Here is a 16,907-nt window from a genome sequence, read left to right on the forward strand (position 1 = left end):
ACTGTTCCTAGCCTCTATACTCACTTTGATTTGGAAGATTCCTTGTGGGAAGAGGAAGATGACGACTGTGACTTGACTTCCTTCTCCAGCCTGACTTTCTTGCTATCGTGGTCTTTTTCTGCTTCACCCTATTATTGTATAACATTAAACTGTTACAAACACAACTGTGCAGACAAAATAGAGAAAAAAAATACACAGCAAAGGCAATGAGAACAATGAGACTTGTGGGAACATCTAAACACACACGGCAACCTTTCAGTATCCACACTGTGTTTTGGGAGAGGGCGGGCGGCAGACCATATAGATGTGATGTGATTTATACTGAGACAGACTTGTGCATCAGGAAGGACTATTCCTCAAACTCAGGAAAAGAAGGATATCCAAAAAAGGAAAGAACCAGGTTTTTCTCTTCCCAGGAAGCGAAACAGTTGTGTTATTCCATGACAACATGTACATCCAATTTATAGAGGGTCCATATGCGGGCTCCTCCCACGGGCCTAAGCTCACATGATGGCCTATAGCGAAGAGTCACTAGCTTCTAACAGGACAATAAAGTGATCAGTGGGAGTCCTTCAATCAGCTCAGGTGCATCAGACCTAAACTCCTCCGACTATCAGCTCACCAGGAAAGAAATCTGGGACCAATCTAAGCCAACCCCTAAAAAATCGAAATCCTCTCTTCGAGCCTTAACAGGAAAAACATTTTTCACGTGATCCAATTGTAGGAGGCCCTGGTTTTCACCACAGTCTCTCCCTTGTTCTCTGAATGTCTCCAAGAAAAATGAATAAAATTAAGATGTGTGGGTTCAAGCTCTGCTAATAAGCAGTCTGGCCTTGCTAAAAAGAAGGGAAAAGCAGAGACATAGCCTACCCTACCCTCCCCCCCAACCCTCGCATTCCCCAAGCACAGGTGCTTGGGTTTGTGTCTCAATCCAGCCTTTCGCAAACTCTGCTGAAAACGTTTATCTCATTTCAAAAGATAAGGTGGTGTGTGTACATTAGAGGGGAAAATATGGGTGGGGAAAGAAACTCCAAACCAAGGCTTGTGCCCCTGGAGACAATCTCACACTGTCTCACACTCCTTCCCAGAGCCAGACAGGCGAGTCTAGAGCGACAAATGAAGTCAAGGACTTTGTGCAAAAACGGAGAATGTAATCACTTTCCTACTGATGAAAAGCTGAAGTGCCAATATTTTAGATACACTGGATTAAACTATTTAAATTGTTTTCACTGGGTTTTTTTTCCCCTTTAATATTTTTAACGTGGCTACCAGAGAATGTCAAATTATGAAAATGTAAAATTAGATCACATGATATTGCTACTGGACAGATCTATTTTTTATACTTTTCTAGGTGTGATGTGAAAAATGGACCTTGAATTTCCTATGAGCTGATGCAAATGAAGAACTACTTGATGTACAGGTTAAATAAACGAAAAACAAATCAGCTGCTCGTGATGAAAGACTGGGGGACAAAAGGATCTTGAAGGACCTAGCAAGGAGCGAACACGTAATGAGAATAAGCACATCCCACGGGCACAACTGAATCACAACAAGTGATTTCCCACGGCTGTTTGCTTCTGGTGTGGTGGGCAGCGCAGGTGGGCAGCACAGGCCCAGACACAGGTCAGGAGAGATGAGAGAGGGACCCTGGCAGTGGCCGGGGGGCTTGCTGGGGCTCAGCATGTAACTCACCCTGCATTCAACAATTCACAATGGGAACACTTTGAGGCACTCGATGTTGGCAGAGAAACAGAATAAGCCGGAAATGACCGGTTAGAACAGAACTGTACTCCTGGTGGGCACCTCATCACTGCACCCAGTGTGCCCAAGAGGCTCTGCTACCAACGGCCCCCGGGGAATTTCTCTTGAGTTTCAGATTAAAGGCCACACAGCTGGCCCAGCAAACACTGCAAGAGGTGGGAAATTTATCTTTGGGAAAGGTCACAGAATGTGCTAACATATCCAGACAGATGATTAACTTGCACACAAAAGTGAAAGTGAAGTCGCTCAGTCATGCCCAACTCTTTGCGACCCCAAGGACCATAGCCTACCACGTTCCTCCGTCCATGGGATTTTCCAGGCAAGAATACTGGAGTGGGTTGCCATTTCCTTCTCCAGGAGATCTTCCCGACCCAGGGATTGAACCCAGGGCTCCTGCATTGTAGGCAGATGCTTTACCATCTAAGCCACCAGGGAACTTGCACACGAAGTTAATTATTAATACACTGTGGCTCAGCTGGTAAAGAATCCGCCTGCAGTGCGAGAGACATGGACTGTATAGTCTATGGGGTCTCAAAGAGTCGGACATAACTGAGCGACTTTCACTTCACTTTTTTTTACAGAGTTGTTTTGTTGTTTTCCCAGCCACAGTGCATAGCATGTAGCATCTTAGTTCCCTGGCCAAGGATTGAATCCTCATCCCCTACAGTGGAAGAGCAGACTTCCAATCATACTTTAAAAAAAAAAAAAAAATTATATTTTTAGCTGTGCTGGGACTTCATTGCCACTCAGGCTTTCTCTAGTTGTGGCAAGTGAAGAGCCACTCTTCATTGCAGGGAGTGGGCTTCTCATTGCAGAAGCTTCTCATCTTGCAGAGCACAGGCTCCAAGGCACTTGGGCTTTAGAAGTTGCAGCTCACGGGCCCTACAGCGTGGGGTCAGCAGCTGTGGTGCACAAGTTTACTTGCCCGGCAGGAATATGGGATCTTCCTGGACCAGCGATTAAACCCATGTCCCCGGCACCAGCCGGTGGGTTCTCAGCCCACTGCACTACAAGGGAAGTCCTCACACTGTTTTAAATAGAAGGCATCTCCAGGCAGTTAACAACACAAAGGATAAGTCCTGAAGATAAAGTTAAGTATAAATGGTCCACAAGGTTACTTTCTAAAGGAAACGGCAAACTCCAGAGGCAGAAGAGTTAATTTTTGTTTGTATACCTTCATGCTGCTTAAGACATGCTAGTTACGACTAGAAACCAAAGTGGCAGGTCTTACAAACCACACATGAAAACATGATTCCTAGTGAGTCAATCCCCACAAACTGGTTTAACTCCGGCTTGTGCCAACTGGTGACTCAAAAGAACAGCCCAGAACCAAGGATCACCTTTGACGTTAGCTTTAGCAACTGTGCTGGCACTTACTGGAATAATATGCTTTATACTGACATGCAACAACTTAGAAGCCGGTAATATTCTGTCGGCTGGTAGAAAGTATTAGGTGCTCAGTCATGTCCAATTCTTTGTGACCCCATGGACTGTAGCCTGCCAGGTTCCTCCATCCATGGGGTTCTCCAGGCAAGAATACTGCAGTGGGTGGCCAATCCCTCCTCCAGGGGATCGTTCCGACTCAGGGATTGAACCTGGGTCTGCTGCATTGCAGGCAGATTCTTTACCATCTAAGCCACCAGGGAAACCAGTAAGCCATTACACCAATTAAGCAAAATTCCCTTCTGCTGATTGTGTCTGCTTTGACGGAGTGCACTCCCATGAGCCTGGGTTGGTATTTTCACACTTGGAACCCTCGCGTCCTCTGCAGAAACAGTCCTGGAGGCGTCCCTGGAGCAGGCACTCTGTGAACTTTCTCCGCTGGCACAGAAGCCAGCCTGCACTACCTCTAGAAGTGGATCTAGGATTAGGCAAAGGGCCACTGGAGAGGGAGTTGTCCCATCCAGGGGGGTAAGGGAATGCAGACTTGATCCAAGACTGGAAAGCAGAAAAAGGTGAGGTGTTCCTGAGAGGTTTCTGGGTCAAGAGACCATTTGAAAGAGAGGTAAACATGATGCTTTTTTCGGGAGGTAAAAAAGAGTCTCCTCTGCCCCGGGGCTTATCCACAGATCAAGTCTCAGGTCTGGGTCTTGGAAGTTCCCTTTTTCCAGAAAAACAATGTTCCTATGGTGCCCACATCTCCACTAGGAGGAAGCTCCTCGTGACTCACTTGTTGACTTTTCCTAACCTGGTGGCCCAGGAAGCCTCAGATTACCTGCCAGAGGCTGCCCTACCTGCAGACTGGAGCCAAAGGACGAGAGTGATGACCATAAAAGGAAGCGCTGGGGCTGTGCGCCGCTGAGCCGGTTTCTGGAGAGGAGGCCTCCAGGGCACTCAACTCACCAGCCAGGTATTGCAAGTAAAAGGGGAGTTTGTTGTCGCTAAGTTGTGTCCGACTGTGAAGGCTCCTCCGTCCATGGGATCTCCCAGGCAAGAGTACTAGAGTGGGTTGCCATTTCCTCCTCCAGGGTATCTTCCCAACCCAGGAATGGAACTCGCATCTCCTACTTTGCAGGTGGATTCTTTACCACCAAGCCATCAGGGGGAAGCCCTCAAGCCTTTCTGGATCCCATCAGTGAACAAGATGGGATGGCTGAACAAGAGACGCATGAGGTCCAATCCTAAACTCTATCACCCTCTCCCATGGGGAAGCAAATCGACTTGGCAGCACACGGAGCAGAGCAGAAGTGGAGAAGCAGCCTTTGGGGAAGTTCAGGTGCTTTGCCAAGATCTGCCTCTGCAGGCGACTCAGTGAGACAGCAAGGCAGACGAGTCCAAGCTGACCCCAAGAATGAGGGTGGAGACTGACTGAGAAGGCGGGTTATATTCACTGGGCTAAGTACCGCAGAAGAGCAAAATGTACCCACTTTTCCCCTTCTTTCTCATCAGGGAAACACAGGCATTAGACTGGCCCTAATACAGCTCTCCATGTGATGTTTCTCGGGTAACTAACAGGCATGAAGAAATTAGATGTAAGTGGTTTTAGGAAATTATAGGGATGACTTCAAACCCTTGATTTTGAAGGATAATAACCAGGAATGTCTATCTGGAGAAACAACCCAAGAGAAAACAGGCAGATCTTGGACAGAAGGGAAGGTCTAAACCAACCATCAAGCAATAAAAATGCACATTTTCCCACCAGATCCCATAATTTCCCTCCCCCTTCCTCAAAACACATATAAACCATGCAAGGCTTCCAATGTGCTTCTAAAAGCATCCAACCTTCTTGGTCAGTAAAGCAATCATTTAGAAAAAGGGAAAGACTGGAAAGAACGTAACCTCCCTGTTTTGGTATTTGCCTAAACGAGACTGCTGAGACAGTCTAGAGTTTTATTTGAAAGACGTCCGTAAGGTGACTGAATTAAATGAGATTACCTATGAGAAGTAATGAAGGACAGAGTCACACTTGTAACTGAACAACATCATCTACAAAAAGTGCCTAGAGCAAGGCTTAGCTCTCTGAATGTTTGGTGCGCTTTTAGAATCCTTTCCTTTGTACTGCCTTGATTATATACTGTGTTGTGCCTCTAAACTTCAACTTCTCTTCCAAGTCTGGAAAACAGGAAGCTTAAAAATTACATAAAAGAAAATATAAGTTCTAGTTTAAATTCTAAACTGTAATCAGGTAGAAGAAATTCTGTAGTTTAGGTAAAGACCACGTAAGTTCATGCCCATTTACCCTCATGATTTTCTCTACTTTTTCTCATGAATTGTCCCCGAACCACTCCTTTAAAGTAGAAGAAAAGAAGGCAGGTACACTTCTACAGGTACCACATTCGATGGGTTCATCACAGCTGTTAACCACCATTAACTCCTTACAATCATCTTCTCACACTTTTGAGTCTAAAATGGCTTCAAGGATCTGTTGTGCGTGTGCGTGTGCATGTATGTCCGACTCTGTGACCCTGTGGACTGTAGCCTGCCATGTTCCTCTATCCATGGGATTCTCCAGGCAAGAATACTGGAGTGGGCTGACATTTCCTTCTCCAAAGGATCTCTCCAAACCAGGGATCAAACCCACATCCCCTGCACGCATCTCTTGCATGGCAGGCAGCAGATTCTCTACTGCTGAGCCACTGGGAAAGCCCCCTCAAGAATCTGTTAACAATCTGAAAATACTTAATAAATTTCACGGCAAGAAAGGGATGGGAAGTAGCAGGTACATTATTCAATTGCTCTCACTACTTCTTCATGGAGCTTTTTCTAGTGTTCACACTCGATATGAAGACCATGAACATTATCCAAATATGGAAGAAAGCACCCAAGCTTAAAAAGAGATCTGGGTGGGACTTTCCTGATGGTCCAGTGGTCTGTACTTCCAATGCAAAGGGCCCGGGGTTCAATCCCTGGTTGGGAAACTAGACCCCACAGGCTGAAACTAAAGATTCCACATACTGAAACTTAAGACCTAGCGCAGCCAAGTAAACTAAATTTAAAAGATAGAGAGAGACCTGGGCTGCCCATGGAGCAGCCCCACTCAAAGGGTGGCAGCCACGGCGCCCTGAGCAAGCAGAGTCAGGGTCTTGACAAGAAAGGGGGAGCCTGACCCTCACAGAGAGAACCTGAGGGTACGATGTTCAGTCTTAACACCAGCTGGAATCCAGCAGGGAGTAAAACCAATGACACACGCTTCTCTGATCATGAAGTAACCACGCAGTCGGCGGCTGTTTGTATTTGTCTAAAGGCTCCTAAGTAATGTTTGTAACTAGTGACATACTTCAGATCAGGAATTCCTAGATCTATGATATTTAAACGCACCACACTGGAGAGATTTCTCAATTCACAACCACTAGCTCTGTACAATCCTGCCCTGGCAACAAGCTTCTGCTCCAGAGCCTTAGGCATTAGGTAATCTGAGGAATAATCTGCCTACAGTGCAGGTGACCCAGGTTTGATTCCTGGGTCGGGAAGATGCCCTGGAGAAGGAAATGGCAACTCACTCCAGTACTGTTGCCTGAAGAATCCCATGGATGGAGGAGTCTGGTGGGCTACAGTCCATGGGGTCACAAGAGTTGGACACGACTTGGTGATTAAACCACCACCACCAATCTGAGGAGTCAGAAGATATGAGGGGAATGGGAGGAATGTTTAAGAGGGAGGGGCCATATGTATACTTTGGCTGAAACCAACACAACATTGTAAAGCTTATCCTCTAATTTAAAATAAATTAAAAAAAGGGGGGGGGGGGTGGAGAATAGTAAAGCAAAAAGGAAAAAAGAAAACCACCAATGGGGAGTGTGCAGGGTGATGCTCATCCCTCTACCAGGACTCAGGGCTTCCCAGTAGATGGGGACATGCAGCCAGGGTTTGGACTCACTGGTTCAGATCCTGATCCTGTCACTCCCACAGCAAACAGGCAGGCCGCTCCCAAGGCCAGATTGCTCAGCTGTTTGCCAGAGCTTTAAAGCAAGCATGTACTTGCCTAAGCTGAGGGGGTCATTACTTCTCCATCCTTTGAACAGGAAGATGAATGAGCTGCCCCAGCAGAGCTCAGCCAAGAGCTGCAAGTGGCTTTCAGAGGACACAGTTCAGAGACTCAACAGGGAGAGCCAGCTTCCTTTGGAGGAGCTGCAGGCAGAGCTTCTAGACTTGCGCTGGAGGGTGGACTGAGCTGACAGCCGTCCAGGGAGACTCCAGTTTCCACCTGGTTAGTAAGCGCTTTAGAAGCTAATACTTCTCCCCACTTGAATTGAGGCAGAAGGTCAGCCATGGAGACTAGATAACATTGGGGCTGGCCAAAAAGTTCGTTTGGGTTTTTCCATAAGGTGTAATGGAAAAAAACTGAATGACCTTTTTGGCCAACCCAAGGTTATGGTAGCTGGGAGACAGGTGATAAAAGACTTCCCAGGAGGAAGTAAAAGAGTGCATTTTTGAGGCTTTCTCGGGCATGTTATATGTAGGCACCATTTCCCTAGCCTGGTCTATCACCATTTTCTCCATGAAGTTTCACACCTCTTACATACACACATTGTTTTATAAGTTATCAGGGGACTTCCCTGGTGGACCAGTGGTTAAGAATATGCCTTCTGATGCAGGAGATATGGGTTGGATCCCTGGTCAAGGAATCAAGATCCTTGGGGCAACTAAGCCACAACCATAAAGAAATCCCCTCCGCCACAGCAAAGATCCAGCACAGCCAAAAAGAAGGGGGAAAAAAAAAAAAAAACTACCAGGCACGTGAAAATGTCTGCTTCTAGCTGAAACAGCACTGCCAGTTAGCACATTTGATCCCATCCCCACTGGGCTCACCCACTGCAATTACGGTAGTAATACACCCCCTCACGGCTCATTGGACAAGGTGCTGGAGAAACTGGCCCCTTTACTATTTGGTAAAGTCATGTTATATTTTTAACCTCATGGAGTAATCAGTCAAATCAGACATGACAGCAGGCTTCATGATCTTTCTGTCCTTGTTATTCTTAGTTCAACTTCCGTAACTGAGAAGTTTTTTATGTATCTGCAGGAGTGTTAAACTTTTTATTCCTTCTCGGCAGGAAAGAGTTGGCCCTTCTTGTGCCTTTCATTCTGAATCTTGGGTAGGTTGGTTTGGGAATGTCACTGGGGCAGAGGGGAATTCACCAATATCTCATCACCCAGAAGCAGTGAAAAAAATACATCGAGAGCTCAGTAATTCAGAATAAAGGTTGAAAGGACACTGTTCAAAATACCGTATGTCCAAGTAAAGAGGGTCTTAAATAACGCAGAGGTTACTGTTTCTTTTATTATGTTTATTCCTTAAGTGAAGCTTCCAAACACTGCTAAAAGACAGACTACTTCACAATGCACCATAAGAGCCTATATTACTCAAAAAGATGCCCTAACCATCTCTGTAATAGCCCTAAAACTTTTTTCCACAATGCTCTTATTATTAAAAGTCATTAACAGAGGTCATAAATTCTCAAATATGGTGGTTTCAAATTAATGAGGTATTGTGTTGCCATGAGTTAAAATATGGACGTAATATCAGTATTAAAAAGATCAAACCACAGAGGTAAAATTCAGTGTCCATCATTTCTGTCAGTACATCATTTCATTTCATATAAGGTTTTAATTTCTAGAGGAAAACCTAATGGGCCAGCACCTCCCTGGCGGTACAGAGGATAAGAAGCGGCCTGTCAATGCCAAGAAGACAGGTTTGATCCCTGCTCTGGGAAGATTCCATGTGTCACGGAGCAGCTAAGCCCATGCGTCACAACTACTGAGCCAGTGCTTTAGAGCCTGGGACCTGCAATTACTGAGCCAGTGCACCTCTTGCTCATGTTCTGCGGTAAGAGAGGCCACAACAGTGAGAAGCCCCCACACCACAACTAGAGAGGAGAACCCCGCTCTCCGTAACTAGAGAAAAGCCCATGCAGCGACAAAGACCCAGCACAGCCCAAAAAATATAAATAAAAATAATAAAACTAGTGGGTCAGGTGTAAACACCAATGTTGTCCAAACAGATAAAACACATACCCTTAACGCTATATTATTCTAAAGCAGTATGTCCTTCTCAATGACTGCCTCATCTTTATTTCAAACTAGAAGCCTGTTGAAGTAATCTGACATTTATTAACACTCATCTACAGTGAAACACTAACTGGTACTAGTCACAAAAGCAACAAGGAATCCAAAGATTTCCAGCCTCTTCTAAGACAGTTCAGGGTTATGTGAACATAAACTTCTAAAGACAATCTAGCGCCAAGCACAGCCCCTGGAGTGCACGCTGGAGTGGTCCCTGGAGTGGCCCCTGGAGTGGTCCACGCTGGAGGGGAGGGTTGGTCTCGCACACTCACCTTTCTCTTTTTGGCCAACTTGCTGGCGTTTTCTGAGCTTCTCTTCTCAGGATCTGGCTTCTTCCCTGCTGGTGGCTGTTTGTCTTCCGGTTTCTTCGGGCGGCTGCCCTTCCCTGGGGGCTGGGGTATCCGAGACAGGAGGTCGAGCGTGATCTTCACCACCAAGCTTGGTGGCGGCAGAGCGTCCCTGAGCGGGGAGAGCAGCTTGGTGTCTCTCGAAGGCACCGGGGGTTTGTCCTTGCGGCGGTCCTCCTGGACCACCACGGCCAGCCTGCAGCCACTAGTCCTGGCGCCAGCGCCGCTGCCGCCACCGCGGACAGGGCCCTGGCTCTGGGTCAAGGGAACGAGCGCAAAGTGCTCGGGGCTCCGGTCCTCTGCCGCCGCGTCCTTCGGGGGCACCTTCGGGGGGCCGCTGCGGTGCTTCTTCCGGTCGCTGGGAGCGGGCACCGCCGGCTTGGGCTCCCGGCTGTCTGCGGTGCGGGGACGCCCTTTCGTCTTCACCTTGGGCTTGTCTTTGGAGGGCTGGTCCTTGGAGGCCGGGGCAGGAAGTCCGGGCTCGCTCTCCACCTGCAGGCAGGCGCGCGCTTCCGCAGGCGCATCCGCGTGGCCGGGGGCGGAAGCCTTGATGGGCTTTTTGGGCTGTTTACTTCCCACAGTTTGCCTTTGGGGGGGCTCCTGCTGGGCAGGGGACTTCTGACAGCTCCTCTTGCCCACGTGGGGGCCTTCGGAAGGGACCCGGGGGGCTTTGCTGGAGCCTTTGGGGAGAGGCTCTTTGGACTCTGGGCGCTCGTGGCCCGCGGTGGCGCTGTCGCCGCCCTTGCCCTTAGTGTCCGGGTGTCGGGCCGGGGGCTCCGTGCTACCCGGGGCCTCCGTGGGCACCGCGGGCTGGCTGACTTTGGTCAGCCAGTTGTCCAGCTGCCATTTGTTGGTTGTCGGAGGCTCGGGCTGCAAACAAGGAAAAAGAAGACAGGGTTAGCTAAACAGTAACATACTTCTCCCCTGGGTTAGTCACCCAGCGCTACTGGACTATCCCGGGGAGATGCAGCCACTCCAAACCTAAGAATTCAGGCCCTTTTGATCCCCCTCTAATTACAGATTAAATAAATCCTATAACAATTAACTCTTAAAACGATCTTCCCATTGTTCATGCTGCAGGAATTCCAGCTGTAGCAGACACTAATAATAGACCATTAGATACTGACCGGTGCTGACCACTGTCAACTGCTGAGAAATCTGCATAATAAAGATTTTGCTTCACTGATAATTACAGTATAATTTAAACAGAATTTTCATTTTGACTTGTGAAGTATCCTATCAGGAAATGATAGGAAAGAATGAAGAGTAAAAAGAACCCTTTTATCAAGGATTTTCAGAAGAAGGTCAATGAATAAACTAAGTCTTGGTGGTTATGGATGGGTTTCGTGGTTTATCCCTTTTTTTTTTTTACAAAGTCATCAATCGAAAATGACTTTCTTCAAGACTTGATTTCTCAATGTACTTAAAAACACTAATACATTATAGTTTATCACAGATATACTGTCTTCTGAATTTCAAATTTTACTTCCGGGTAAAAAGAACTAAGTGAGGTCACGAGTCAACCACGAGCTCGCCCCGCCCCCCGAATTCTTTAAAAATCAAACACGAAGCCTCTTGTTACAGGTAGTCTGGTTTGAACAGCACCTGTTTTTCTAAGAAACACAGGGAGGCCCCCGAGCACACAACTGAGAGAGTGAGATTATACTGTGCAACTCACTAGGAGAATAAACAAAAGTCCTGGGCTTCTCCTGTTATCCTAACAGCAGATATCGTGTTGAAATCTTTGCTGCTGACTATTGGTGCATCACATTCTCTCTCTCCCCAACTGGGCTATTAGATCTCATTAAAGGAATGATAAGGACGACTTCATCTCCAAATTCTACTTTTATGTCTTGCACACATTGGTGTACGTGAGATATTTATTTCGGCACTTCTACTGGTATCGTGGGGCTTCCTGGGTAGCTCGAATGGTAAAGAATCTGCCTGCAATGCGGGAGACCTGGGTTCGATCCCTAGGTTGGGAAGATCCCCTGGAGAAGGGAATGGCAACCCACTCCAGTATTCTTGCCTGGAGAATTCCATGGACACTGGTATATTACTGTACCTGTAAATTTTACGTTCTTTGGGAAAATATTCATGTGTTAACAGAGTAACGATTACTTTCTTTTTAAAGGGCAGTGTATCACTGGCATGCTGCATGTTTTTCTTAAGATCCATTCTGACAGGTGGTTTGTATGAATGACTAAATTATTTCCACAACACTCCAGGAAGTTAACTGAAAGATACCTCACGTGGGATTTAACTGATTAGATTATGGATAAGGCCGATCACTCCAATAAGTGGATGATATTTTATAGGGGAGACTGCTGCTAACAATTTTTCCAAGTGGGATATCCCAAACGATTCAACTCAAAACACACACACACACACACACACACACACACACACACACACACAACATGTCTAAGAAATGTAGATATAATGTAAAGGCTTTGGGGCCAGGAAAAAAATTTTAGGTAATAAACTGGTCCAGTAGCTAGTTTGGGCTTAGTATGATGGTAGTAAAAGAGAACTTAGAGGAACTCTAAGGAAAGAGGGCTACAGAATTTTGCTGCTGTTTTCCTGCTTAAGACCATGTATCTTCGTGGTACCTCCCTCCACTTATACCAACTCTATCCCCATGCGCTCATTCCAATTTCAGAGCGAGGAGGAAGGGAAGAAGGAAAAGCTACCCTAACCAAGTCCCACATGATTTAAAACTGCACTCAATATTCTAACAAGACAGGACGGTTGTTTAGGGTAGAGAAAAGATTCACACCCAGCTCTACTTGTCAGACGCTATTTCTTGCAAAGACTTGAGGGGGTGGTAGTTCTAATCCACTGGGAAGGAGCCAAACCCTTCAAACACTCTCAGGAAAGGTACAGGGAACCCTCACCAGGGCTATGCTGAGAAGCCCACCACAGCAAGGGACGCTCTTGCTCTCTAGAGGAGCGTTTATACATGAACCAAAAGGGAAGGTCATCCCTGGTATAAATAACAGCTGCTCCCCTCCCCCAACCCCAAACAGGGCTTTGATACATTTAGTAGTCCCTAAAGGAATGTCCTGGATACAGAAATAAAACACATTTTCTACCACTGTGGTCCTAAAAATGGCCAGAAGGGAGGCCTATGGCCCAATTGCAGGGCAGAACTGAGTATGTCCAGACAAGGGGAAGGGGTGGAGTGATCCTTTTTGTACTTACTATGACCACGTAAAATGGACAGAATTCCTTTAAGGCTAGGTATTATTTGAGTGCTGAGATGGGGGAAAGTTTTACATAAGGGACTGATGAAAACTAGACAGGATCCAGGTTTAGACTTTTGATTTTCCTCACCCTTTCTTCATGCCCCACCCCCAATCTCCTAAGGCGGGATCAACCCAAACACTGCACAGAGGAGGTGCAAAAACATATGAGCCTTTTAATAAACGTCTGGCTGTATGTCTCTTTACTTCTCACTTCTCAAGATGCAAATTTCATTTATTTTAGGCTGAATTATTCTGAAAGAAAAGCTCTGAGCTATGCACAACATACATCCACTGTTTTTGTAAACCAACATAGTTGTTGTGAGGGAGTACAACTCCAAGACTTAGAAGAAAAAAAAACACAACAGAGAGAAGAGGCATGGTGTTGTAAGAATAAAAGGCTTCCTGGTTAAATGGCTATGGGTTTCAATTTTAGTGCTAATACTTCCTTACAGGTGAAAAGAAAACTCCCAACCTTCTAGGATTCATGGTTTTATCACATAATTTATGAAGAAAGTATCAAGAGCTTAGCAGATAATCAACCATGGTAGTTTACTACCAAAGCACTGGATTAGAAAGAATTAGATTAGAAAACTAAGCAGATGCTTGAATAACTGACAATAGGAGTCATTTTTCCCTGAACTGTACTTAAGCAGTGAAAGGTTGATGCGTCCCATATATTCTGAAAAGCTGAGGTTTACATGCTGACTGACTATAAAGCAGAGACTCAAAGTGGCTTTCCCCCAAGTTCACCACCAGCCTGTTGGCACACATATAACATTTCCTATCTCGTAAGATCACTGGATGACTTCGTCAAACGAATTTTAAATAGACTTTTAAGAAGTGAACTTCTCAGCATTAAAAATAAAACATAGAGTGAAAAAGTTAAAACTAGTAACTACAGGCTATTATGGAATTCATGTAGTGCTCGACTAACTCAGTTTTACAATAATGCAGGTATTTATTTTAAAAGGAAAGAAAGGTTGTTAAATAACTCTGGGGAAAATTGAAGGTTTAAAACCTAGACAAAGACAAAAACAGGTCTGAGGAAGCCAAGCCTTGGTATGTAACCAACAAAACCATACTGAAGTCTAAGTTTGCACAGTAACAGAAATGTAAAATATGAACCTATTTAGAAAAGTGATTTTTTAAAAAGTAAAGTAGAATGGGAACATCATTTTGCATCGAAGAGTCTCTAAATCTATTCTATTCAATAACCTCTTGAGCAGTAAGATACAACCATTGAGTTGGCCGGAAAGTTTGTTCAGATTTTTCCATCAGGTGGTACAGAAAAACCCAACCAAACTTTTAGGCCAACCCAATGTTTCATTAATACAAATGCCTGATTAAATTTTTCTTACGAGTTTCAATTATTCAGTCAAATCTGTGCCATTTCCATTTTATTTTGATCGAATTTTATGATTTAATTGGATTCTCTCGCTTATCATAGTAACCAAACAAGCATGTAGATTTTCCTTCGTGAATAAGGTGAGATCTAAAGCAAAGACCTTATGAACAGTAACCTGAACAAGCACATAGTTTCTCTGTAGAGAATATTCAGTAATTTTTCCCCTGGGGCATAGGAAAATTACTTCAACAGCAACTTGTGCCTCAGGAGAGACCAGCTCCCAGAAATACAGAGTAGCTTCTAAAATCTGAAAGGCACTTCAAGTGCAAAAATGCTGATCTATGTTTATTCACTCCAAAAATATTTACTGAGCACTTAACGCTATGCCAGACATAAACTGGTATCTAACAACAACAACAAAATGATACTCGGTTACTTCCTCATCCTCCCTTGCCCTCAGACAGAGCTTCAGCCAGGACACCATCTCCAGATGTATTTAGTTAATGCACTAATGCAGTGGCCTTGTTTTCTTAACAGCAGAGACAAATACTGAAAACTTCAACACTTGTTTAATCAGGAAGTCTCATTTCCTGGGATTCCTACCTGAAATACACAGAATACTTTTCTCTATACAAGTGGGTCTGGGTCTCTAACAATGCCTTTCCGTGCAAACATTTTTCACTGCTCCACCAAGTGTAGAAGACTGGGCAACTCTTACTGTTACTCCATTTCTTGTACTCAGCACTCCAGTAAATAGCATATATCCTCCAGATAAATTTAGTGCCTGAGATTTTCAGTCTCCTCTGTTTATCTTTACAATACCTCCGGAGGGTGGCGGATAGGCAACTTGGGGCAGAGGGACCAAGAAAGACAGCTCTGGCAAAACTACTTTGCCATCCATTTAATGCACAGGCTTTTAGTGATTCAAAAATAGAACCTCTGATGGCTCCTTTCTAGTTCACTGTTCCTGCCCTTTGCTAAAACAGGCTGTCTCCTTTTGATTGAATTCATGCATTCCTGAAATTTCAAAACGCTTTCTCATTAATATGAAAATAGCTGCCTACTGAAAACAGTCTTCGGTTCTCAAAAGAAGGGAAAAGAAAAGGGGGTGTACATGTTCTCAATGAGTTTCTTTTCAGAATGGCTCTGGCAGCCACACGGTAGGACCCATCCTTTTCAACAGGAGGGAGAAGACCTCGCCCCCCAAACTCCACCATCAGATGCCTGGTGAGCAAGTAAACAAACAGCCGACTGCGCGAAGCAGGAAAGCGCCGCCCCGGGGGATGGGACGGGGCGGCACCCGGGCTTCCAGCCCCGAGGTCGACGGCGCCCCGGTACCTCGGGAGCCGGGGCTTCTTGGGGCTCGTTCTCCTCGCTGTCACTGGAGCTGCTCTCGCTCTCCGAGTCCGAGGAGCTGTCGGAGTCGCTGGTGCTCTCCGACTCGGCGCTGCTGGAATGTGCTGAGGCCGCGGCTGCTGGCAGCGCCGGCGGAGCGCTGCGGGGAAGCGACAGAGGCAGTCAGAGACCCAGGCGAGGCGGATTCCTTCCCTCTTTACTCACTCCGCTCTTTGCCCGCTCTTCTGCTACTCGAAAGAACAAGAGAACCCTGCAGGTCCTCCTCCTGTGTAGCGCACGGAACAATGCTCAGTGTCATGAGGCAGCCTGCATGGCGGAGGAGTCTGGGCGAGAATGGATACAGGTGTATGCAGGGCTGGGTCCCTGTGCCGTCCACCTGAAACCGTCACATTGGCTATATCCCAATACGACATAAAAAGTTTTTTTAATTTTTTAAAAGCTAAAAAAAAAAAAAAAAAAAAAAGCCCAACATAATAAAAACTAAGCGAAAGTCGCTCAGTCGTGTCCGACTCTACGACCCCATGGACTTCTAGAGTCCATGGAATTCTCCAGGCCAGAATACTGGAGTGGGTAGCCTTTCCCTTCTCCAGGGGATCTTTCCAACCCAGGGATCAAACCCAGGTCTCCTGCATTGCCGGCGGATTCTTTACCAGCGGAGCTACAAGGGAAGCCCAAGATTACTGGAGTGGGTAGCCTATCCCTTCTCCAGTGGATCTTCCCGACCCAGAGTGAGCTATCAGGGAAGGCTTAACAAAAACTAATGCTCTATCCAAAAAAAACCAAAAGGGGGGGTGGGGATAACCAACAAAGACCTACTGTGTAGCACATGGAAATCTGCTCAATGTTATGTGGCAGCCTAGATGGGAGCAGAGTTTGGGGGAGAAGGGATACACATACATGTATGGCTGAGTCCCTCTGTTGTCCACCTGAAACTATCACAGCTGTTAATCAGTTATACCCCAATACAAAGTAAAAAGTTAAAAAAAAAAAAAGAAAAAAGATTACCTTGCAGTACTACAAGGCATGACCATGATATCCAATTGACAGCAAGGCCTATCCGTGGTGGCTCAAAAATCAGTGAAAACCCTTGAAACAGCTCACCAGATAACTGCCTCAAAAGCCTGGGGGATTTTTCTGAAGAACACTGCGAGCTATGTAAACTGCCAAGATGCCAGCTGCTCCAGATTAGGTGTTGACAAACCATGGCCCGAGCTGGCTGCCTGCTTTTCTAAATAAAGTTTTATTGCAATACATCCACACCCCTTATTTCCTGCATCGTCCGGGTCTGCTTCCGCACTGCCAAAGCAGAGCTGAGGAGCTGCAGCATAGGCTTTATGGCCGACAAAG

General features: G+C 45.9%; 1 protein-coding gene across 9 annotated transcripts in view; it reads right to left on the minus strand.

The window, feature by feature from the left end:
• The window catches only part of AFF1 (ALF transcription elongation factor 1), a 198,645-nt gene that overhangs the window by 18,249 nt on the left and 163,489 nt on the right, over positions 1-16,907 (minus strand). For all 9 annotated transcript variants that reach the window (XM_070458165.1, XM_070458170.1, XM_070458169.1 and 6 more), the window contains 3 exons: positions 15,543-15,699; positions 9,537-10,481; positions 25-128 (listed from right to left, as the gene is read on the minus strand). In XM_070458165.1, the coding sequence (XP_070314266.1) occupies positions 25-128; positions 9,537-10,481; positions 15,543-15,699 (1,206 nt within the window). The remainder of the gene's footprint in view (positions 1-24; positions 129-9,536; positions 10,482-15,542; positions 15,700-16,907) is intronic.

This window comes from Odocoileus virginianus, chromosome 29 (assembly GCF_023699985.2).
Source record: "Odocoileus virginianus isolate 20LAN1187 ecotype Illinois chromosome 29, Ovbor_1.2, whole genome shotgun sequence".
Lineage (NCBI taxonomy): Eukaryota > Metazoa > Chordata > Mammalia > Artiodactyla > Cervidae > Odocoileus > Odocoileus virginianus.